Raw genomic sequence first — 25,999 nt, 5'->3', positions numbered from 1 at the left:
CATGCCCATGACAAAGCCAGAGACTGACAGAGGCTCGGATAGAAGTCAAAAATAGCTGAATAGCAACGCAGATCTCTTGCTCTGAATGGTTCACCCCCACAATTAGGCAGTGACAATAGTGAAAATAATCAGTGTGCTACAAATGTTGTACCCCCCACTCAGCTACTCCACCAGGATGAACTTCTGCCTCCCATTCTGACCGCAGGCTCCTGGTGGGCACCACCAGCTTGTGCCATTGGTGGCTGTGCCTGTCACCATAACACACATGAGCCAGGCAGAGCCACTGTCTCTGAATGCTCCTCCGAAGGCTTCGTAACACTATGAGGAACCAGAGACACCCACAGAGAATGCTGGTTGTTTACAGAATCCCAGAATAGTCAGGGTTGGAAGGGCCCTCTGGAGATCTTCCAGTCCAACCCTCCCACCAAGGCAGGGTCACCCAGAGCAGGTGACACAGGAACATGTCCAGGTGGGTTTGGAATGTCTCCAGAGAGGGAGACTTCATATCCTCCCTGGGGAGCTGTTCTAAGGCTCTGCCACCCTCATGGAAAGAATTTCTTCCTCAAGTTGAGGTGGAACTTGTTGTGTTTTAGTTTATGGCCATTGCTCCTCATCCTGTCACTGGGCACCACCAAAAAGAGTCTGGCACCTGCCTTGGAGATATCACAGAATATCATGAGTTGGGAGGGACCCACAAGGATCACCCAGTCCAACCCCTGGCCCTGCACAGGACACCCCAACAATCCCACCCTGTCCATGAGAGCGTTGTCCAAATACTCCCTGAGCTCTGTCAGCTTTGGGGCCGTGACCACTGCCCTGGGGAGCCTGTTCAGTGTTCGACCATCCTCTGGGGCAGAACAGTTTCCTGATATCCAGCCTAACCCTCCCTGGACACAACTTCAGGCCATTCAGGTTCTGTCTCCACAGAGTTGGAATGGGTGCTGTCCCTCCACTTCCCCTCGTGAGGAAGCTGCACACCCCGGTGAGGTCTGACCTCAGCCTCCCCTTCTCCGGGCTGAACACACCGAGTGCCCTCAGCCGCTCCTCATAAGGATGCTCTACACCGTCCCCTACCGTGGTTGCCCCCCGTGCTGTGTGTATTGGTGACCGCCCTCCCCGCTCTCCTCCCCGCGGGGGTGTGTCCGCGGGTATCCGTGTGTGTCGGTGCCTCCCCTCACGCCTCTCCCCTCAGACCCTCCCGCCCGTCCCCGCGGGCGGCCGCGCGCGCCCCGGCGCCACCTGGCGGTCACTGCCCCGCAGCGCTGCCCGCGCCAAGATGGCGCCCCGCGCCCGCCCTGAGGGCCCCGCGGGGCCCGTCCGGCCTCCGCGCTGAGGTGTGAAACAAATCCCGCTGAACACACCTCAGCTGTGATGAAACTAGGCGGTGACAGGTGTTTCTTAGTCAAACTGTAATTGCACAGGCACTTCAAAGCTGCGTAAGCCGGCGCTGGTGATGGAAGCGTTCTGCTCATCCCGTCACCGCCCATGTCCCTCGGCCAGCCCTGTGCATGTGAGGGGACACACGGTGGGACCAACCAGGAAACTCTGCTGGGTTGAAAACCGCCCGTTGATTCCTTTGCTGCCTCATTTTAGCCCAGCTGAGCTCTTCAGTCCATGGCACAGCCGTCTTCATGCCGGCACTGCCCAAGGGGAAGGGATGGGTTCAATCTTCCAGGAGCAGCGATAACTTACCGTGAAACTTCAGCCAAAGGCTCAACAGCACCACTTCTACATGGCATTTAATGTTCCACCGCTGATCCAACTGTTTATTTGAGAAAAGAAAAGAAAACAAAATTAAAACCATTACTTCATTTTGTAACTTGGAGGGGAACAGTCCGCAGCCTGGCTTTGAGGTCAGCTTTCCTTTCATGCTTTGGTTTGAGCACTATATAATGTGCCCATAGTAGTATCTCTTTCTCACCACTTCTTTAGATGTCTTTATTTCTCCACAGCAAATCTCCTCCCTCTTTACTCCACACCTGGAATAAGAGAAGTTTTTTTTACTCCCCACCATCACTCCTTTCATTTTGCCTCAGCATTGTGTTCCCATTCAACCTTATGACAATTTACCTGCTTTTCCCATGGATATTTCTAATATCAAGCTCTCTCCTTGATAAAAATATTTGGGTCAGGTATTTTATATCATCAACTGTTCAGGCCCACCAGACATGAATACGGTGTTCTAACATCACACTTTATGAAGGAACACGAAAAAAGAACATCCAGCACTAAATCTCTTCTACGAAGTTTTCCAAAAAGCCTTTGTTGGGATTCAAAGTGCTCTCCTAGCAAGTCATTAAGGTGAGAAGGCAGAAAAATTTAAAAATAGCCAAAGCAGACAAGCACAGAGCTCTGTATAACCCTGGAGACTCCAGCAGGAACACTGAGTATTGCTGCAAATGAGCAGGGCTTCAGTATCATCTGGTCCCATGGCAGCTCCAGAATCCTGAACAAACCCTCCTGAGGACCAATAATCTGGGTCTGAGAGGGAGCAAGGAGTGGAATGTCAGGTGTGTTTCCACAGTGAACCAACATCTGTCCCAGCTCTTTACAGGATACATTCACATCAGGCAGAATAATGTCACCCAGGAGAGGCTTGAGAGCTTCCACTTGGCAAAGTCTTCTAGTAGACTACACAAATATCTTATTTTGTATTCAGCAGTATTGTAGTCTTTTCTTCTTGGTACAACTGCTACACAAAACTAAATCTCATAATGAAAATTAGAAGTCATATGCTTGAGGAAATAGTTATTGCTAATTGAAAATTAAAAACTGCAAAATTAAGGCAACTCTCTGTGCAAAGGAATCCAAAAGCTCCATTCTGATTTCCATGGTGCTGAAATACATGACTGAGGTGAGCTGGCAAGGCCAGGCCCACCCGAAGAGACACTCAAGAAAACGCTGCCACAAAAGCTGTGATTAATTCCCACATAAGAAAACACCTAAATGACAAGGCTGCTTTGAGCAGGCTACCAGTGGAAGTGCAAGGTCCAAGAGAGATCAGTATTAACGCACATGTTTAATTTCAGCTGAAGAGGCCTGAAGGAAACAGAATGACTTATAAGGAGTAAAGAACACAAGTTGTTTCTGTACTTCTTGTCAGAACTAACAGGCACCCAGTTACAAAAACACACACTCCTGTACAGCACTGTACAGGAAAATTTGTTTATTTGTCTTTATTTCTTATTTAACACCAGTATGAGTGGCACTTGATGAATCAATAGACTCCAGCTGACATGAACCAATACTTAAATGAAGCTTATTCCCTACTAACTAATTCACTTTCAAACGTCATCTTAATCAAGTTTGAAAATTCATTTTTGTAAATGTTAACAGCATTAACAAGACTTGTGTGTGGCCCACTATATATGGGTACATGACTAATAAAGTAGATCCTAACCCACAAGACAGAAGCTGTCAGTGGTTTAACCACATGAAAATGATGGGGTATCCTGGATTAAGTTGTGTCATCACCTTGAAAATGCTGAACACAAAACCAAAACACAGATCCCAAGCTTTGGATGTAAACAGTCTGACTTATTGCAAATCACTGACAACCACATATAAAGAAGGAATTGATGGAGAGATGGTTTTGGGAAAGGCATGGGGAAAAAATTTCTCTCAATGGTGAAACTGAACAAGTTTCCCTTTTTTTTCTTGGCAACAAAAATAAATCACAACAACATTTTACTGTCAAAATGAAGGAAGGGAGCAAGGAAAGCTGTTTTAAAAGCTGGTTTAGAAGCATCTTTTATCTTAATAAGGGAAAATTTTAATCTCCCCAAAGAGGTGGGATAAGAGCTTTCTACAAGTCAGAAAGGGAAACACTCCCAAGTGCTCCCCACTTCAGATTTGGAGCCTTCCTCTCTTCTTTTGGGGTGGGAAAGAACATCTCAGCCTGAAAGGGGCAACTTCAAACCCTCCCTCTTGCCTTCAGGGATCTGAAGTGTCCCCTGTCCCTTACTGGGACTGTGACAGTGCAAGACCCCGCTGTCACAGCAGGGACTCAGCGGCTGCACTCGGGGAATTGGCCACTCCTCGAACCCTCAAACCCAGCATTGTTCCGCTCAATCAGCGGCGCTCAGAGCCCGCCCTCACTCACACACACCGGCAGGCTTGGTTTCCACAAACCAAATCACAAGCACCAGCCAGAGTAATTAAGAAAAAAAACCCCCAAACCACGAAAAAACCCTAAAAAACAAAAGCACGGAAATTCTTACTCAGCAGCTCAACTTTACATCCCAGACGCGGGAGTCCTGCAGACCTGTCCCTGCTCGTCCCGAGGGAACATCAGCAGCCTGCGCTGCCCACGGACCCACCGGGCACGGCCGGGACGGCTCCTCGCACAGCCCCGCCAGAGTTCGGGGAGGGGGCTCGGGAGCTTCCGCGGCTGCAGCGGGGCGAGCTCGGGGGCTGCGGTGCCCGGCGGGGGCAGCGAGACCCGGTGGGACCCGGCCGGGCAGGGGAGGCTGCAGGGACCCGGTACAGCCCCGCCGGGATCCCCGGCCCTTCCCCGGCCGCAGCTGCAGCCTGCCCGCCCCGCCGGGGCAGCCCCTCGGTGTCCGCTGACGGACCGGACCGATCCCAGCCGGGGCAGCCCCTCGGTGTCCGCTCGGACCGGACCGATCCCAGCCGGGGCAGTCCCTGCTCGGCACCCACCTCCTCCCCGGGGGCTCGGGCAGCTCCGCCGAGCTCCTCAGCCCCCGCCCGGGGCTCCGGGGGCTCCTCTGGCCGCAGCACCCCCTGGTCCCGGCTGATCCCGGGCCCGGCTCCCGGCGGAGCGGGGCGGGCTCTGGTCCAGTCTCAGTCACCAGGACATGAAAGGCTGCAGAGGAAAACGCAGCTTTAAGGTGCTCGGAATTTCTCCATCCCTGTTGGCGAGTATTGAAAGGACCTGAGTTCAGAGACGTTCAGCTCTAGATTAAGCAGAGAAGAACTGACACACTGCTTGGGTCACAACAAGATCCTGCCCTTACCCCTTCCCTCCATCCTTTTCCCTTTCTTTTCCTTCTGCATTCCTGTCTCCCTTTCCACAGTCTAGAGATCCATTTACTAACCACCTGAAGCATATTTGAAAGATAGTTAATAGCATTTCGACGCTTAATAAAAACACCTAAATTGTCTTTTGCAAGTAGTTTTTTTGCTTTAAGTTTTAGCTCATTTGTTCATGAGTTCGCAAAAAAATACCTACTTTTCCAGTTTTACAGCACAGAACAGAAAGAGTGTAAGAGGCAGGCTCAGTAACAAGGTTATTAGTGGATTTAAGCTATTAGGATGTGATTACAAAAAAAGCCATTATCAGTAACTGGGTGTTGCAGGTGCTCACATGAAAGCATTCTGGAGAAGCCACTGCACCACAGAAGACAAGAATCTTGTGCTCCCAAAGTGGAGGCAACAAATATGCTCTTATAGACTTTCTTAAACATAACATCACAGAGCCTGAAACCAGCCTTTCACACTGATGAAATGCGAAGTATTTCCTTATACTACCAGGTAATTAAATAGTAGTTCAAGTGGAAAGGAATGTTATTTGGAAGGACAGGATATGATATGTTATTAGCAACACTTCTGAACCCTAAGAACTGCTGGTTCAATAGCACAACACTTCTTCAATTGCTTTGTGCTTCATAGCTCTAAAGCACTTTTAAAATCAAGCACACAACATTTAGTACTCAGAGACAAAATTATCTCCTATTTGAGTGGCAAAGTACACAAGTGATCCATCGTACCTGCACAAGGAGTCTGAATTCTTATATCTTGGCTGCAATCTTGCCTCTCCAAAAACCAGCCATACCATTTCTTGCATACTTCTACAGCATCCAAGAACAATATTCTAACTGTCCAATACATTTTTCCTCATGTTAGCATTGCAAGCCATACCTTAAAGATGATTATTCCTCTACTACCACATGCAACTACATCCCACTGAGTATTGATACTTGTGTTGCAAAAGACATGTGTTCATCAGAAGTAATTCTAGCAAGTCTGAAACTAGAATGTCACTGCTAGTTTTAAGATAAAAACCTTCAAAGGTGTATTTAGTACTAGTCTAAATCTTTCTCCTGCTGGTGAACTGAGAAGAGGAGGATTTTCACTTTGTTACTTATGAAAATCCAGGGATGTCTTTTTATCTGTAACCATACATGAATTTTCAATTTCATAAAGTAACTCAAGTCCTAACACCTTGTTAAGAGCTTGTCACCTTGAGAGAAGTTAAATACTGCTGGTGTTTAAGGGCTGGATGTTATGGCAGTTAACAGCTGCATTCCTTCCTCGGGGGAGGCAGCAGTAGGGAAAGTTAGTCTTCCTTTAAATTAGTTCCTCCGTTTAAGAAAACTACCTCTAGGTATTAGTGATTTCTAGAACTGGCATTGCTGCCCTGCCTGAGTGGACACTTCAGTCTCAGCCCCCAGAAGTGTCCCAGCCCAGCTCCTGGACTGTGCCTCCTCTGCAGAGCCAGGCCTGTCAAGCTCACTTTATCCTCACAGATACAGGCATTCCTGAGGACATAGCTCCTGCAATAACCCATCCCCTTGATTCCTAGTAGATTATACTTAGGACAAATTCTCCCATATATAGAACCCCGCAGGAAGACATCAAAACCTTAATGGATACCTAAGTTCCAGCTAAATGGCCTGTGCTCCTGCTGCCAAGAGCATGAGCTGCCTCAGTAGTGACCCCACAGCCCGTGTCCTGAGCCAAGGAACGCTGGAGAGGGTGCATTTGCAGAGCCCACAGCACCCCAGGAGCACACCCCAGCACCCCAGGAGCACACCCCAGCACCCCAGGAGCACACCCCAGGGGCACACCCCAGCACCCCAGGGGCACACCCCAGCACCCCAGGGGCACACCCCAGCACCCCAGCATTCCTTCAAGGTGTCCATGCAGAGTCAAGAAAAGTCTTCCAGCTCCAAGACACCGAGGCCCAAGTGGCCAGGGGAGCAGCCTGGGTTCTTTCAGCAGCTGCACTGAGACACTGCAGTGGTGTTCTCAGCCCTTCTGTCCCCTCCCAAAGGCTACATCAGCAAGGATGAAAAGCACTGGCCCACACAAGTGAAACAGGCCTGCAGACATAGAGGGAGGTGCAGAACAGGAGTCCTGTGCTCAGCCTCAGAGCAGCAAAAACAAAAGCCACACACAAAGGGCTGAACACAGCTCCAGTCTCTGGTCACTGGGTAAATGTTTACAGGGGCTGCAAAGGCAAAAGAGATGAGAGAAAACATTTGCAAGTAAAAGGGGTGAGTTAAAACAGATGGTTCGCCCAATACTTACAGTGGCAGTGACAACTCCACATCCCCAGCAGCACCTGGCACAGGTGAGGGAGGGTGAGGAACCACCTCCCAGGCCTCAGGACCCAAACTCTGGAGGAGCAGTGCTCAGGCAGGCACTCGTCGTCACCATCTGCAGCTACTGTAGGAACAAGCACAGCACAGATTAGTCAAGAGGACCAAGGACAAGTGTCTGGAACCCTGGTGACCTCCCACGTGCAGAGCAGGAAGCACAGGGTGAAGACTGACAGGAGAACACAGCCTGCTGAGCTGCCCAGGAGGAAAACGTGACACTTGAGAAAAAGAGGATACATTCTTCTCCATTTTTATTTATCTGACAAAGTAACTGAGAAAAAAACCCATTTTATTTCTATATCCATTTATTTCAGTCTGTAAAAATATAAGACTAATATACAACTACATCTAGCTTGATTTTGTAAAATCAATCTTCATTCAGTGAGATACCAATGTACATTATACATTAAAGTTGTAAGAAAAATACTGATATTTGACATTTTAAACAAGTTCATTCATGTAAAAATCACATTGCAAGTAAAATTTAATTAGAAAATACATAATATTCACAAAAATACACATGTTAAAGACAGCTTGTGAGAACATTGTCCTAAATTTAACTCAGGTGTGGAAAAAAAAAAAATATGATTCACAGTTAGGCTTGACTTCTCCAGTACCACAGCAGAACTTCAAAGTAAATGCATCTTAATTCTATTAAGAATTTGTTCTTCTTCCTATTAAGGTGCACTTAGATCTCCCATTGCAAGGGAGGAATGACTTGTCCCCCCACTGTGTATGTACAACATATAACACTAGTCAAAGGAATTGTAGTTTTTCATTCCATTCTGAAATAATTTGGATACTTATAAATTAATTTATAAAATCTGGATTGAAAATACAATTTACATACACAGGATACTCAATACACAAAGATTACATCAATAGCAGCGTAATATTGTCAATCATGCGCAGCATCCTCACCATCACCTCTGGATTTTTTCCTCTTTTTTTTTTTAGCTAAAGATAAAATCTATATAAAACAGTCAAGCCTTTAAGTATTGTCTTCCAGGGAGAAAACAGTAAAGATGTTAAAAATTTAGGAGGTAGTGAATGAAAGGCTAACAATATCAGCATATTTTAAAAAACCTTATAGTGAACCCCAGTATCATTTATATATAAAATTAAGTTTAGCCACTCGTAATCAACCATTGATCATCCTGAAGTAGCAATTTAAAAATCTTTTGTAATTAACAGTGTATGCATTAGTAAGATATGGAAGAACTTTAGGAACTTTGTGGTAACTGCAGCATTAAGCAATTACATGCTGTGCAGTCTGTCATTGCAGCTGTAAATACACACTTGAAAAAAAAAAAAAGCATTTTTAGGTTTATTCTTTAATGTTTTTATCAAGTCCCAAATGCTTAGTTTTACTACATGTTACCAAATGTCTGTAAAACAGAACATGACATATGTCAAAAAGAATATTACCTCACGTTTAGATTAATCAGTTTGCAGGAAAGGTCCTAAGGATGAACTCTCATGCAGTTTAGAGTAGGACCCCAGTTAAATTTCTACAAGTCCTTAATACTGGCATGTATATTCCAACTATTCACACCCCTGCTCCAAGCACAGCCTGGCTGACACACCAGACTCAGGCTGGGAGCTGAGCAGTTCCCTTGCCAGCTGGGCATTCCCAGACTCAGCCCAAGCCATGATCCAAGCTGCAAAACACTCCTGGACATCAGCTCCAGAAGGGATTTCCATGGAATGAAAGCATTACACCTGCATTAAGTGTGCTACCAGTTCATTCTCTGTACCTGTGGACCTCATCTCTTCCCATCCAAGTGCCTTTATTCCTTTGATTATTCACAATACATTCAAGTAAACCAAAGGCACAGAAGTGCAAACTAGCAGAATAATGAGCCTCACCCTCCACTGGTGATTTCATACAGGAAGGAAAGTCTTTTGATAAAGGAAAAAAAAAAAAAAAGATATTTTAAAGTAAACAATCTTCCTTAAAGAAAGGAAGTGTAGAGCAGCACTGAGAGAAAACACATACAGGTAAAGTCTACTTGTTGCAGAATGAGCATTTCTTTTCCTCATTTCACACTAACTGGGTGTAGTTACTTCATTTTTAATAACTATTAGCAAAATAAGTGAAACACTTCAAAGTTCTTGCTCTTGTAAAAGGTTCCAGGGCCTCTCCTTATAGACACCAAAGACACCATAAATAACTGTGAGGCCAGAGCACCCTCACCTGTATTTGCAGAGCACCAGCGCCTGCTGTGCCTACCCTCCATAAATCCTAAGGGCCATGGATGCCTCTCTTGGCAAGGTTTGAGAACACCCCTGCTCACAAGATACCCATTTCAAATGTGCATTTTTTAACACCAAACAGCAGGGGCTCCTGCAGCAGTCACAAAAACCTTAAACAAATACAGCTTTAGCCTCTGATAGTCTATGAAGACCTTTACAGACGCTTTAACATTAAACTTACAGTTAGTCTCCCGTTAGTAAAGTTACCAGAGGTAGATGTTTCCTCAAGATAGACTGAAGGAAAAAAAGAAAGGGGTTAGTGTCCCTTCCCACTCATCCTGTCTTCCCAGAGGGTAGAACATGCTCCCAGGAACCTGACTCCTAGCTCTGGTGAGCACAGGACCACAGGACAGAACTGGTACTTCCTACTTAGAGCCTATGGGATCCCTGGGGACAAGCTCCAGCCATCCTCCTGCCCAATCCCATTACTTCCCATCTCACTTTCCTGACACAACTTATGTTCCCAGAGAAGAGTCAGGTAGGGAACTGAGTGCCAAAGTGGTAAAGCAGGAGATACAAAAAGGGGAAAGGGAAAAACAAGGCTAGAATCCTCCCCTGCAAGAATCCCAGTGAGTGCAGCTGGTTGCACACACACCTGTGTGCTCACAGCATCAGGGCTTGTCAGTGTTGTTGCACAGAGCAGCTCTGGAATATCCCAAACACCCAGCCAGGGGCACACAAAGATCTGCATTTACAGTTCAGTTCGTTATAACGGGTAAGTTCATATCACATGGCTCAAACAAGTTGTAGTAAAGCCTCGTTCTGATTTAAGACTTTTTTTAATCCAGGGATTTAATTTAAGCTGTTCTAACTTGTTCAGGTTTGAAGAAAGTCACTTTTTACATCATCCAGACTCACTACAACAAACCTTTGCCAGTAGAAACCCTTACAGCTTCCACTAGGACTGCAATTTTAACAGAGATTATGTTATGCTATTTCCATAGCATTAAGTTTACATTTGATTTCTTTGTAATTTATGGGGATTAGCAACTAAATCCAACGATGTCTGTAAAATATTGCAAACTAAAATGAGAACAGGTCTTTGATACAACTAGTGTTAAGACTTTTCACATTTGAATTTCAAAATCAGTCATTAAAAGTAAGCTTGCCTGGCCATTAGAACCAGGAAAGGTGCATGACTAACTGAGGCTGTGGTTGCACATTCACCTACAAAGGAACAGTCACCCTCCAAGCCCCCAGCTCCAAACCCCTGTGCTCCCTGTGTCAGCCAGGGAACAGCCCAGCCACCTCCAGCTCTTCCCACCCACCTCCAGCTTATCTTCCAGCTTCCTCCTGCACAGAGCCCCACAAGCAGCTCTGCAGCCCAGGGCAGGAGTGAGGTGGCTAAAGCAGCTCCATCACACGTAAGTAGCACTTCACATGAACATGAAACCACAGGACATTAGATAGTCAGCCTCACACATAATTAAGTTTACTTCTATAGAACCAGTAGTATTCAACATTAAAAAATAATAATAAAAAAAAAAATCAAGTACCTTTAAAAGAAAGCTCACAGGCATCTCTTAGCTATCCTTCATTTTCAATTTAAATTTTCCTCATCCAATTTCAGCCATTTATCAATTATCTTCCAGCTTTGTGAATTATTTACATTGAAGTGCAGAATTAACGAAGTTAGTTAACTTACATAATTTTGAATTTCTTGTATTTACTTTTTTCCCTCCTTTTAATCTAACTGCAGTGCTCGGTAGATGGAGAGGTATCAAATGTTTTACATATTAAGCCCAATTGAAACATGTATGGCATCCTTACTTAACACAAAGTACACCAATGGAATTTCATAGTGTTATTATGGTTCCATCTTCTTCCAACGACTTACGCCCAGGATCTGGTACGTCATATTCCATGCTACTGCTGCCTGCTGAGTGATTGGAGTTCATCTCACTGGAAGGCAGGAATCCGTTTTGTGTGGACTCGTGAAGGAGTTCAATTTGTGACAATGATTCTATGCTTTCGCTGGTAGGGGCAGCTTTTGGGATCTGCTGTGGCTCCCCACTGTCTTCAATGATAATGTCCTCTTCGTCGCTCTCCTCTTCTCCTTGCAAGAGGTTTCCCAGAATATTTGGTGTGCTGCTTGGAAGGCTGGACTCAGTGGACTGGCTGGAGCTGCCCGAAGTCCGACTGTTCCTCACGACATTGTTCCTCTGGTTGGCGGGTCTGACCGTGATGATCAGGTTGCGGCTGTTTGCAATCATCATGTCCGTAACTTGATCGAGGCTTTTGCCCGACACCTCTATTCCATTCACCTCCAGCACCTCATCATTGACAGCCAGCAAGCCTGTGCTCTGAGCCAGCCCTCCAGGGACAAGCCTGGATATGAAAATCCCTGGCACTTTCTCTAAGCCGTGCGGTGTCACCCTGACGCTCGAGCCGTCTCGGATGTAGAACCCCAGGGGTTTGTCGGTCCCGTACTTGTAGAGCCGCACCCTGCGGTGGGTTTCGGGGAGAATATCCACGTCTATGATGGAGGACACTGGCCTGAAGTCCTGGGGCATGCTAATGACAATGTGGGGCTTCTTCTTGTGGTTATCCGGCCGGAGCACGTTGGACAAGACGTTCTTCTTCCTGGTCATGGTGTCCGTCCCAAAGGCACTGTAGTCTGCATCTTCTGCAAGAGAGCACAGGGGGGTTAGACAGAGCACAAGGGCTTAGATCCTTCAGCTGAGGCCCAGAGCACACTGCTACCGTGGTACAGGCTGGCTGAGTAAAACACCTCATCTAGAAGGTTTCTGCTTTACTGCAGTAGAAACTTTTCTCTTTACTCACAAAACAAAAGCTTTAATGTTATGAGATTCAAAGTTTGTAATACTTTTGGGTTTCTTCTACCAAAGGAAAGAGGGTACACCAAAAAATTACAGCGAGTTAGCAGCGGCAGACACAAAGAACCACAGCTGGTTCTTTGAGAGAAAGGGCAGAATGGAAAGAGTGAGCACATTCCTAGAAACATTTTAATTTTATTCAGAGTAATTCCACTTGCTAGTTTTCTCTGCTCAGGTTTCAGATCATTGGAAAAGGAAGAATGAAAAAGGGAAAGCAGCCAGTGTGCCTATTATTGCCTAGTTGCTGGGAGCCAGCCAAGTGACCTGGATTCAAACTCCAGAAAGCTTATTCCACTCTGCACTCTCCCCTGCCCCCACGCCATGTAGGTAAAATGGCTGTGGAGGGAAACAAAGAGACCTTGCACACAAACACTTGAGGCCAAACTGTTCATGCAGGCAATGCTGTAACTGCCACAATTGGATACAAAATATGCAAATGGCTCAGAACTTCAAAAAAGAAAACACGTTAGTCATACAACTACTGAGGGAGGAGAACACACATTCTGATTTCTGAAATGCCTAGTTACCAAAGGTTCCATTTTCCCTTTTAATACACTACAGTTCTCCAAAAAGAATGAACCTAAATACAATCAGATCTGAGTTTCCTTGGACTTACACTTGTACTTTTGCAAAATTGCATAGATTTTTTTTTTTTCTGAAGTGGATAAAAAAACAGTCAAGCAGAACTCTGGGACTCAGAGAAGTTGGGATTCTTTGTATTATCACATTAAGATGCCATTGGTAGAGCCAAGAAAGCAAAAGAATGGCTATACATTTCAATCTGTGAATTGGAATAACCATGGCAAGCTGCCCTAACGTGGCATTTCAGGGGAGCTGTCAACTGCTGAGGAATCAGTGCACAGGGAGAGCTGGGTAAGTCAAAGACACTTCTTTTGGAGGCTGAGATACACAGACACATATCAGTTATATTTGGACTCTTCAGATGCTTTAGGCAAAATAGAACAGAGAAAGTATTTCTGGAGCAACAGTTTACCGCTACTCCAGCATGGAACACTAACTCCTCCCTGAAAACAAGAACAGCCCTTTGACTGCTCTGCTCAGGCAGCCTTGGACTTGGTATTCTAAAAGAAAAAGAACAAGAGAAGAAGGGACAAAATTAAATTAGCCCACACAAAAAGCCCCAAAGGGACTTCTTATAAACCTACCTTGTGTGTACACAACAGCTCACCAACTTGGTTTAGAAAAATGTGTCCTGATGGCCTCATTTACTTTTTTTTTTTTGTTTAAAAAAACTAATCACACAGTAAGGGAGGCAAAGCTGTTGTTTAGCTGCTTGCTAAAGACAGAGCATCTTTTGCATTGATGTTCACAGGTCAAGATGTTAAACAATTCAAGGGACAAACAGGAATTATTGCTGAAGGCACCTGATTCAATACAGCCCTACCATCCTCTGGAGTGGCTTCTGTGACAATCTCAGTTACTTTGTAATTTAAGGTTAAATTAAAATAACATTAGATCTCAACATCAAGCAAGGAGGTTTTAGAAATAGCCTAAAAACCTGTTCTTCAGATTCCTAAGAGTGTTCAGTATAACTGACTTAAGAGTTGGTTCATAAAAACCAATCCAACCTCCCAAACCAAAGCATAAAACAGGTGGACTATGTCTGAAGAGTAAAACACCTCCAAAAGTCCAAACTTATCATTTTCTCTGTAAAATGCCCCTTGGGATATCTGACTGACTGAAGATCAGCTGCTTAAGCCCCTGTATTCCATTGCTGAACTCCACTGTGCTGCCTTTTCAGGCAACACAGAGCAATTCTTTTGTTGTGCGCTTAAAATTTATGATGAAAGAAGAAAGTGTGAGAAGTTTTGCCCTTATCTCTCCTCACAACCCATCCAACCAGTTTCCAGTTAGACATCTGGTGTTTCACTGGAAGGATTTTTGCAATTCAATGAGTTGCAATAGTCTTTTTTTTTTTTTTTTTTAAATTACAGCTGTTTACAAAACAACTTGGAAAGGACAATTGTGAAATCAGATCCCAGACTGGTCTTGCTTTAAATATCTTTTACTGCTAAATACAAAGTAACACAACAACAGCAAGAAAGTGATAATATAGATGGTTTTAGACAAACAGTAGACAGTGGTGACTTGAATATTAGATTTAAGAACATTAATGAATGCTAAGGTTATTTTTTAGGTCATGGACTCCCCCATGTGCATTGCACAGATATTGAGTTTATAGGGGTTTCTCCTTAAATTTAAAGTGCACAAACTCAAGAGAATCAGACAGGATCTGGTATTTTACCCACTCTGTCCTCTCAAATGTGTATCACATCAACATTCCCAGTTTGCCACACGGCTTCCTCACCTTCATGGCAGGTCACACACACCCCAGTCTGGCATGGACTGGATATACAAACACACACACATTTATTACATCCAAATCGTGTCCTGCAAATGATTAAAGACAGTCTGTGCTCTTTACCCAAGTTAGATCTAGAATTGTTCCCAACTTCCTTCACAAAAGCCACCACCCAGCCGGACTTCCACAACACCTTGTAAGGCTTAAAATTCTGTCCAACTCAAGATTTTCCATAATTAGAGGAACACAAAGATCAGTAGCAAAAGGACTGGCTTTGAAAGAAATGTTAAGTAAATATGCAAAATAACAGATTTAAAAGTGCTTTTAACCCAAAACCTAAGATCAGAAAAACATTTCTTAGAAGAGATAGGAAACTAAAGTCTCTTTCAAAAGACAAATATACAATCAGAAATCTTAATAGAGTTGGATTTTTTTTTTGCTTTTGATTTTAGAAACTTTAAGTTAGAGGACACATTGCTGAAATAAAAGCATCCTAAAATTGTAAGCCAGATGTCAAAACATTTAAGAAACTCTGAAGCACCAGAGGGTAAGTTTTTTGCATTATAACTGCTCTTAGCCCTCTAATAATTCAAAACTAGCATGAACATTCAGATATACAGTTACAGAGTTTGTGGGGAAAAAAAAAAAAAACCAGCAAAAGGTTGATAAAAACCCATCTGTCCAAATCTCAGCCAAACAGCACACTCTGGTTAACCTCCCTTCCACTGCTAAACAAATTTTCTAAAGCAATACTCTCAAGCACAAAGGCATCTTTGTTCTGGCACCTCACTAATCAGTTTAAAGCTGTGGCAGAAAATATTTTGGCCTAAAGCCAAAGGACAAGGTGTAAACTCCAGATAGCGTTAAGAAGAACGTCCACACAGGGCAGGGATGATTTTCCCCAGCAGTTTCAAGCTCAAGGTGGCACCAATCTGTACAGACTCACTCCGTGAAGCTGAAAACAAAAGCCCACAAGCACCAAATCTGTTTTCAATTTAACATTGCTGAAGACAGATTTTTAAAATATTTTCCTGATCTATTTGCAAAGCAATGTAGAGTTACCCCTCAAGAATTCAAGTTTCAAAGCCCCCAACAGTTAGCACATTTGAGTATAGATGCAATTTTGAGTTTTTTTAAATAAGCCCCAACAAATCTTTTCCTAGTCATAAGATACATAAAACATGATTTTAGGAAAATAACCTGTGTTTTTAGGAAGTGGCCTCAGAATAACTAGGATAGTCCATAAAAAGCCAACTCCTCTTACTTCTCACCAAAATAAAGTTTCTTGGTGAAAAGAGGCACAAATGGATTAACCAAAGAATGCACTTTTCACTAAATACAGCCACATACATGCAGGACTTCCAAGAGTGGTATATTTAATTTAATATCCTGCAAGTTACTTTTAAGGATATTATAATGAAATACATCTTCTGTTATCTCTATTATACTTGTATTTACAATGCAAAGTTCCCCACATCAAACTGTCCTTCAGCCTGTGCAGTCTGTGTTCCCCCCTTTGTCTCTTCAGTAGGGTTTTTCTCACAGACAGAGTGACTCCCATACATCTGGATTTAATCACAATACATCAGTTTAACCTTTAAATACCAGATGTCGACAGTACCTGTTAATCTGTTAAACTGCAGAACGAAATTCCAGCCAGGAACTGCCTTCTACAAGCTGACAGCCAATCTCCACTTGTGCAACATCAAGCCCCAGTTTGGATTTAGCATGGGAGCAGTTTGAAGTATTTTAAAGGAATTTAGTGAAGTACAGTTAGAGGAGTCTAACTAGAGATGTGATTTTGTACAGGACCACATTAACCAAGACACAACAATGCTCAGGACAAACTGACAGCTTTCAGAAATGAGGAGTCACAGCTGAAGAGGAAAGAGTGATTACTGTGGCTTAACAACGTTATCACAACTGTCACTTATTCATAAATGCACAAACATTTTGTTGCTTCCATTTCAGCCCCTTAAGGTGTTCCTTGAATGCAATGTACTAAGAAGTTAATACTATTTACATTAGATTTTACTGCAGTCTGCTCATACCTTATGTTAGCTTTGCACACATTACACGTAGTTTCTAAACAGGTAAGACAGTGTAATAAAAACTCTGTATATTTTAAGACAGCAGAAACTTCCTCTCTTCCTCAGAGTGGCTTTTTGTCAAATATCTTAAATTCCCAACTACTATAGCTGGAAACACAAAAGAAGGTGAAATTCCACTACAAAACCCACAGAAATTTTTCATCTGATTTAAGAGAATGCATGAAAGCCACAAGCAGCCTTGCAGGGGGAAAAGTAACTTGTGTCACTTATTATAGTTCCAAACCAGCACAGATCAAAGCAGCTCCATCAATAGCAGGTATTTGTTCATTTATTTTCCATTTCAGAGGTACAGCCAATAAACTTCTCTGCAATCCTATGAATTAACCACAGCTAAATCACACTGCACAAAATACAACCCACCCCTAACTCCAGCAATTCAGCTTTGGTTACAGGCAAATCATCACAAATAAAATACAGAACCAAGTTACTTCTTTATTTTTCATCAGATATCTGTTCTATATGGCAAAGATGCCAGTGAAGTCAAAGCCTCCATTTAATCAACAGACATGATCAGTGTGGTCACAATTAACTCACAACAAAGTACAGCACTGGAAGTGCTGGACTAACATTCCAGCCTGGGTTCCCTATTCCCTAAAACTCCATAGCCAGAAGGCTCTCACGTGCAAGGGAAGGCAGTGACAACTGATACTTTCCACACAGCTTTTCCTGCCAGCCAATTCTTGTTCTGATAAACTATAGTGGGTTAATCTCATTTCTACTTCTGTGCATTGTATCAGTTCTTTTATCAACTCTTTGTACCAGAGTAGTAACAACTAATCCATTAGGCTTTAAATGAAGGCACAATGATGATATAAGGTGTTAAAAATGTAACAGGAACAGGCAACATTAGACAGGTAACACTAGTGACAATCTAAAAACATATGGTGTTAAAATATAAACTCAATAATCCCAGCCTGACAAAGTGGCTTATCTGTTCTCGTCATATGGCTACTGTAGGGGATTAAATGGAATCATAGACCTTGTCCACCTCCAGGTTCTATTAAAGCAAATGGTTCATGCCTTTGGCATTTCAGGACTGAAAACACAGCCCTCACCAGATTATACTATCAACACAAACCAACCAACCATTTTGCCAGGGCACAGCAGCTGCCAAGCAGCCACACTGGTTGTGAATATTGGGTTAGTGTCAGGCTGTTGTGGAGTTGTTCAGTTTTTGGAGTGGGAATGTTGATAAAAGGTTCTGATGCCCAAGTATTTTCCAAGGAAAAGATGCCTGTCTTAGCAACCACCAGAGACAGTGAACACGACAAGAACAAGTACAACTTCCCTTCCTGAACAAATGCAGACATCAGGAACACACAACCAGAGCAGACCAACAACCCAGCAGCACTCACATCTGAGGTTTGCTAACTGAAATAAGCTTGTCAATTCAAAGCTTCAAAATGTTTTATTAGGAAAGTCTGATAAGAGTAGCATATTACCAAGTGAGCCTTGAATTTATACTTGTATATTACATTTAATACTTCATGTAATAGGACTTCCAATATTCCTTTCCAGCCTGTAATGGTCTCTTTTCTCATCTGATCAAGATTGGAATTTTAAGTGAAAAGTATCCTACATACAGAGTAGAAAGCCCTAGAGGTTTAAAGTTTATTTTCATTTGCCTGCATAAAACCAGAAGGAAGCATTTGCCAGAGATTTAATTTAACTGAACTAGCAAAAAAGCACAAAGTATAAATAGGTTGCCTGAGGAAGTTCTTTCAAGAGAGACAAGTTGTGAATACCTTTCATGATCCACAATTACTACGGAATTCAACATGATGAAATAGGGCTAAAGGGTTTTTTCCTCCATACATCACACTGTTTGCTGACATGTGGGACAACTGGATAAACAGATGATTCACATATTTCAACTGCACTTACCTTTTCTCTGAATGAAAATCCTGAGTAGAGGATTGGCTGTGGAAACTGCTTTATGATAATTGTCATCGTTATTGATAGGCAGCAGGTCCCCATGAATGTCCGTGTACCCCACCAGCACATCAACATTTGGTATCTTGTGCACGTGCTGCAACAATCCATAGAACTCCTCAAACTTTCCAGGCTTGGACCTCTCCAGAGAAAACCGTCGAAATTCTGCTCCAAACTACAACAAAACATATCTTATGTCATTAGGATGGAAATCTAACACCCTCAAGCAACAGAACTATTTGAATGTTAAACCTGAGAAGTTATGGAATTAGAAGTGCACTAGAAACTACAACCAGGAACTTTGAAATGCCATTAAAAAGTCAGTTCAAACAACTGTTTGGAGGTTTTTTTCCCCCGAAGTTGTAACTATTTTTGGACTTGATAAAACATGTACTTTTGAGCAGGCAAAGGTTGTTTCATTGTTCCATTTAATGGGAGCTCATTAGCATTAAGGTGACAAACTTAAGGATAATGCAGATTCTCACATGCTGCTGAAACAGCTCTCACTGAGTGCCAGAATTCACAGTCAGCACCGATGTGGTGACTCAAACAGGATGGTGATTAACCTCCTGTGCTATGTGAATACCTGGAATTTTTCCTCAAAGAACTACGAGTGCACTCGAGAACAGAGTGTATGGATTGTGACACAGCCACGGTTCACCTCCACAAGAATGAACAGCCTTCAGACTCCCAATTGTTTGGCCAAGAAATGAAAATGCCTCTGACGTGAAGACTACCAAGAACAAACCACGTGCAGCAAAGCTTTAGGGAGCTGAGCTCAAGCCAATTCTGCTCTTGAGAGAGAGAGAACAGAGGCAACCAGCCACTACCCCTAAAAGCATTCAGAAGATTCACTTCTGTTATCAAGACTCAAATTTTGATTGCACGATCTTTTAAATCACGGTTCTATCCAGGGTATATGAAAATACTCAGAAAATATGAACAAAAGCTTAATCACTGACTTATTACTAATTACTTTCAGGGGTAGGATCTGCATTTAGTCAATATAATCGTTCAACCCATACCCAGCTCACAAGTCCACTCAAGCTCAGTCCCCTAAATCACTCACTAAAACACTAAAACACAAGGTTATCAATGCTGCAGTGGGGGCAGGTATAAGACTAAACTGGGTGCCAATAAAAGAATAAGCATTTGATGTAGACTAGACAAATTTAATTTCAGCACACATAACCAATAAAATCTTAGTGTTCTGCCCAGCAAGGGCAAAGCAAAACGAGTACTGGACAAAAATTACTCCAAAACCTCCGTATCAGGCACACACAACATACCAGAGATGCTGAAAGGAATTCAGAGATAGCAGCAGCCAGGTTACAAAAAGCAGAACAGCTTGTATGCAAGTTAAAAGGATAATAAGCTAATAAATCAAAAAACTCAGTTGGTGGCTTTTTTTTTTTCCCTGGTGAATTATACTGCTGCCCTACAGTGAAAATAAGAACTTCAAATAATTTTTTAGCAAGAGCAGAACACATGGAACAAAACATCAGTATCAGCCTCAGTATCACATACTCAGGTGTGTGTTACACACAGCAGATGTGAAGGTGCACTCACCACCCTCCAAGCCCAACCTTCACCTCACATTTGATTACAATCTTTTGGAGAATAAAAGCTTTGGAGTTCCCACATGCAAACAAAGGAATGAAATAAGGAGACAACGACCTCGTTGTTAGCATGTTAACACCATGCTAACTCAAAACAAGCTACACCTTCACCACCCCCACCTTCCTCCAAAACTTTCAAATAAAGGAATTATCTGGGAACATTCCTCCTCTAGAAATACTCCAGTTACAGTACCATTAACTAACAGTAAGGCAGAAGGGATGATTCATACCTGCCTACAACAAAAAAAGCCAGACCCAGCCCACAGGAGGAACTCTCATCACGTCAGAAGCAGCACAATCATGATATCACTGAAAGACTTTATCCTGTCTCTCAAATCCTTTCTCAGCATGGACACCTCAGGAACTGTCCACACATGGCAGCAATGTAAACGTTTGGCTTTCAAAGCCTACAGTTTAAACATAATTCAGTAATAAAAGTTTAAAAAGCCAACAACTTCACCCTCAATTTGGAGTAAATTTAAATCTTATCGCACCAAGTGAAGGGCCAGATTTTCAAACGTGACTTTTATTTTTTCCATGTTATTTTATACACAGTCGGTGTAAATACCAAGAGACTCATAACAGGGCTCTTATTTCCACAGTTTGCCACATGCTCAATACCACCATACAGCAGATGAAAGACAAAACTAAAACGGTGCAATTCCATGGTTTATTTTAACCCCCTCGAAATGTTTTCATTTTATATCAGATGTTGAACTCCATCCCATTAAACAGGCCTGCACTTTACACTTTGGAGGAGATGAAAGACTGGAAAAGTAACTTAAGCAGAGAAGGCTCCTTGCCACCTGAGCTCTTAAACACGTGCTGTTCTCCTGCTGACTCCCCCGGGAAAAGGCAGGAGGGCCGTGTCAGCACACCAGGAAGTCACCCGAGATTCTCACTTAAGACTCACTTATGGGAGACACTTTTATTCAAGTGCTCTGTTACACAGCATAAAGCTGCTGTACTGCCAGTCTCCAGACAGAACACAAGCTCCAGTGACCATCTCTGAAAAAAAACCCCAATTATTCCAAGCCATAAGAAAGAGAGGAGGGCAAACCTGAATTTTACGTCTAGAAGTTTAATTTCAGGCTCTCATACCATCACCAGGAACTCCAGTTTGGGGGTATAAAATTTTATTTTCTGTGACAAGAAAATGGGCCGACTGGAATTCAAGTGCTACGGGGAATCCCCAGAGCAAGTTCAGAGCAGTTACCCAAACTGAATAAACTAGACTAACAAAAGGACTGTGCTCATGTAACTGTGGCCACAGCTGGGCTGTGCTGGCCCAGCCCAGTCAGCTGGGCACAAGTATTGATTTGGAATACCTAAATAAAGAGCTGTACATCACTGATCAGCCTTCAAAGCCCAGGCCACTCTGCAGGAAGGGCTCCCTCCACCTCCCTCCCACACAGGCCTTTCTTCTTTCTCTGTAGAATTGCTCATTTTCATAGAAGGAAGCTGACTCCTCTGCGATATTAAATGGAGGTGCTGTTAAATAATGCATTAGCAACAAGTAGTTCTAGGAATGCCTTGAAACCTGCTCCAAAACATGCACTTAAGGGACAGTCCCTATTCATTAGAGCTACACTTCTCTGCATGAACACCAAGAACATCACATGGGTGATTCCTTAGATGTATTTTAAATCAAGGAAAACACACAGTGGGGAAGGAGTAATCCTAGAGTTTTGGGCTGAGGAAAAAGTGGTTTGGGTTTATAAACACATCACACCGATTGTTTTCAACCTCATAAGGCATAAACAAAATGAAAGGCTTCACCAACCACAGTACCAGCTGTGCTTTACTAGTGTTTGAAATCAGAGCTACCAGATATTCCTGTGCTTTCTGGTTTTGTCCACATGAAAAGGTGACTTTTTTTTTTTATAGTGTTAACATCATTCAGGCTGTAGAGACCAACCACACATTTTCCTGAAGTTCCAGCACTCGCTGGAATGTTATCCTTACAAATCCACACAGCACAAGCCCTGACTGCTTCACCTCCCCTGCTGCTGTAACACCTGATTAGCAGGAAAGAAGGGTACAAAATACAGACCACAGCCTGGTCACCAGATTAAAAAAAAAACAACAACAGATCCATGTTCCCACCAGTGGAAAACACATTCCCATGTGGGTGCATTTACAATTTGCCTGGGAAACGAAAAAGTGGTTTTAACGTTTATTTAGCTAACAGCTTGACACTCCACATCCAACAGTTCTACAATTGTTAACAGCAGAATGACACATCAAGAAATTATTTCGAATATAAAACAAACAAAAAAAAAATCTATTTTCTTTTAGAACAAAGCTTTCTCAGCAAAACTTTGCACAACCAGCAAAGGAAATATTAAAAATAGAATGGATGTGGATACACACATGGGAGAATTTACAGATTTGTGCAAAGCCCTGACCACAAGACACTGGTGATATATTCTGTGACACACAGGTATACACTCATAAAACACTACCCGTGTAGGGCTTTCTGATTGCCTCTAAAAGGCAATAAACTCCACTTTAGGACAAGTTCACCAGGGCTTACCTCTACCTCTCATGTAAGGTGGAAGAATATGCTCTACCCCACAGACACACGCACAAAAAAAAACGTCCAGAAACGCATAATCACTAAGTAAAAAAAGGGAACCACAGAAACAGTCACCAAGTTAAACAAATATTAAACAAACGCACTCGTTGTAAGTCGGACGGAGAGCGGCTTTCAGAGCTTATGAATTATGACTCCAAACACCTCTTTTGGCCCAGTAATCCCAAACTTTCCCCAAGTACCTATTTCTCTGCACGTTTTTCAGCCCGTGCAGGGACTCAGGGCCGATTCCCCTGACCTGCACCTTTTTTGTTAAACCACTCCTATTTTCTCCCCGCGGACAGCGCGCCCCGCGAGCGACACCGGCGCCTTCCCCGGCTCTGGAGCCCCGGGCCGAGGGCTCGGCCGGCGCAGGGACAGGCGGGGCGGGGGCCCGTGAGCGCCCCGGCCGTGCCCGGCGGCCTCGGGCAGGTGAGTCAGCAGCTGTCCTGTCCTTGCCCCGTCCCCGCAGCCGCACCGCGGCCCCACGGCCCCGCAGGGCCGGCCCATCCCCCGCGGCCCTCAGGAGGCGGCGGCGGCGGCTCCCACCTTGCTCTTCACCTCCATGGTGCCCAGGCCGCGGCTGCCCGCGGCGCCGCGCTGTGCCCGGTTCATGCCGCGCGCGGTCGGTGGCTGCGCTCCTGTCGCTCGTGGCTTCGCCGCAGCGCTGCGGGACGGGACAGGCCGGGCAGCGGCGCGGCCCAGCCGAGAGACCCCCCCCTCCCAGGAGCGGGAGCCGGAGCCGCGGCCGCTCCGCCGCCTCCGCCCTCAGCGCGGCCGGGCCGGGGCGGGGCCGCGGCGGCGGCACCTGCCGGGGAGCGGGGCGGGGCCGCGCCTGCGCCGCCTCCGCGGGAGCGCGCGGGGCGGGGCCGCGCACCTGCCGCCGCGGGCAAGATGGAGGCGGCGGCGGGAGGGGAGTGGGGTGTTGTCGTTCTCTACGGGGAGGGGGTGCGGGATGTGCCCCGGCAACCTTTGCCCGCGGTGGCGGTGGCTGTGCGCGCACGGGGCTGGAGCGCGGGTTGGCTCCGCGCCTTCTCTTCGGGGGCCTCCCGCCTCCTGCACCCTCACTCCTACAGTCCTGAGGAGCCGCCGTCCTGCACCTCCCAATCCTGAGGAGCCGCCATCCCGCACCCCTCACACAGCCCTCAGGAGCCGCCATCCCGCACCTCCCAGTCCTGAGGAGCTGCCATCCCCCACCCCTCGCACAGCACTCAGGAGCCGCCATCCCGCACTCCTCACACAGCCCTGAGGAGCCACCATCCCGCACCTCCCAGTCCTGAGGAGCCGCCATCCCGCACCCCTCACACAGTCCTGAGGAGCCGCCATCCCGCACCCGCCGTAGCCCAGAGGAGCCGCCACCCCGAACCTCGCAGTCCTCCCACAGCCCTGGGAAGCTCCACAGCCTCGGCGCCTCGGGGCCGGGAGACCCTGGGCAGGTGCCCTGAAGACCCCAAACCTCTCAGACATCTGGGGTTGGGGATGGACTGGTTGATCTCCAGAGATGCTTCTGTAGTCCTGTGGGTTTAACACACAAACTGCACCAGTGTTAGTTACATAAAATAAGTCTTGATGGGGCTGAAGGTTTGAACTCTTCCTCTCCGGATGTGGCTGTACGCCTGTCCTGGGCATAAAGGTGTTCATGGAGTTTGTTTTCATTTTAGCCACAGATAAGATGGCAGGATCTGGTAACATGTCAGAGGGGTTGTCCTAGGCAACTTTCATTGGTTTAATTCTGAGATTGATAGTTATTTTCATACAGAGGTTGGTTTAGCCACCCTGAGAGAGCTACTGACAAAACCAGTGAGTGGGGGGACCATAAGCACTTTACTGTCAGAATTAGAATGAGTTTCCACTTGTGTATTGGTAAGAAGAAAGCATATAGATTAATCAAGTTATGTCAACTAACCTTTGAATTACAGTTCTCTCCCTAGTCTGCAAACCTGATAGAAGAGAACTCCATGTGAGGTATCCTCGTGTAGATGTTGTGTGGACGGCTGTGAAGGGAGTTCAAACAACTCCTTGCAGCTGAGGCAGGGCATGAGTGTCTAGTCAGTCCTCAAGTCTCAGCTGGTAATCAGTAATTAAATAAAAAACATCCAGTGCTGAATCACTTTTAAGTCGGTGCTGGTTTTTGTACAGCTCGTCTTAATCCCATCACGCCAAAGGCAAAGGAATTGCAGCTATCACTCGAGCCAAGACAAGCTGTAATTAGCACAGAGGATATTGTTAATAGTTAAGTATAGTTTGCTGTCAGACAGTGTCTAGGCTGATTCAAGTCTTTATCCAGTATGTTTTGGTTTTACACCGCAAAAGGATACGTAGAGAATTCAGTCTGTAAATTTAGATAAAATTGGGATCCTGGTGCAACAGAAGACAGATTACGGCTATGTAAGCAGGACTAGAGTAAAACCTCTTATTCTATCACTTTGTAATTATAAAATTGAAGAGTTTGGACTGCTTTCCATGTCTGTCTTCTACAGCTCTGCTTAATGAGCTGTAGGAAGCATGAAGAAGAGTGGGAGTGACAAGGGAACAGCGACTTCTCTGGGTTTTTAAAGCTGCTGGTTTGCTTCTTTTCTCTTGGGAGTGAGGGAGGAAGGACCTCCTGAAGATGCTTTCTGCTGGGAGCCGTTGTGCAGTTGACTTTATTGCTATAGATTTATGAGGTATCGCCCGAGATAATTTGTTTTCTATTGTGCATTCCTGGCGTGGCTGGAGTGCCATGCAGTGGGTGTGGGAGCGTGCCTGAGGAGGCAGGGCAAATTCACTTCAAGTCACTGGAACCAGCCTAATAAAGTGTATTAATCACTGCCTGGCTTTCATCACAAGGAGCTGACGTATGAGGAAGGAATGTGATAAACAGTTTGATTTCAGATAAAGGTAGGCAGGCTCTTCGTGCCAGCTCTAACACAAGTTTATAAAGCTATTTTAGTCACAACTTCTGTACAACCTGTGATTCAGACCTGATCGAGCTATTCATGGCACGTTCAGTTTCTGTGAGGT

The 25,999-nt window shown here is 44.7% G+C and overlaps 1 protein-coding gene and 1 long non-coding RNA gene across 7 annotated transcripts in view; both read right to left on the bottom strand.

The window, feature by feature from the left end:
- The window catches only part of LOC116795193, a 37,577-nt gene extending 36,416 nt beyond the window's left edge, over positions 1-1,161 (bottom strand). For all 6 annotated transcript variants that reach the window (XR_004359989.1, XR_004359986.1, XR_004359987.1 and 3 more), the window contains exon 1: positions 1,075-1,161. This is a non-coding gene — a long non-coding RNA (uncharacterized LOC116795193). The remainder of the gene's footprint in view (positions 1-1,074) is intronic.
- Positions 1,162-7,615: 6,454 nt separating this feature from the next.
- On the bottom strand, positions 7,616-23,683 carry PARD6B (par-6 family cell polarity regulator beta). Its single transcript, XM_032704741.1, has 3 exons — positions 23,546-23,683; positions 18,755-18,977; positions 7,616-12,225 (listed from the first exon to the last, which is right to left on the bottom strand). Exons 1-3 carry the CDS (start codon positions 23,609-23,611, stop codon positions 11,396-11,398), a joined length of 1,119 nt encoding a protein of 372 aa, XP_032560632.1. The 5' UTR covers positions 23,612-23,683; the 3' UTR covers positions 7,616-11,395.
- Positions 23,684-25,999: the final 2,316 nt, after the last annotated feature.

The sequence above is a fragment of the Chiroxiphia lanceolata genome, chromosome 17 (genome assembly GCF_009829145.1).
Source record: "Chiroxiphia lanceolata isolate bChiLan1 chromosome 17, bChiLan1.pri, whole genome shotgun sequence".
In the NCBI taxonomy this organism is placed as follows: domain Eukaryota; kingdom Metazoa; phylum Chordata; class Aves; order Passeriformes; family Pipridae; genus Chiroxiphia; species Chiroxiphia lanceolata.
Note: the sequence above shows the minus strand (reverse complement) of the source record. Positions and strands in the feature narration are given on the sequence as shown.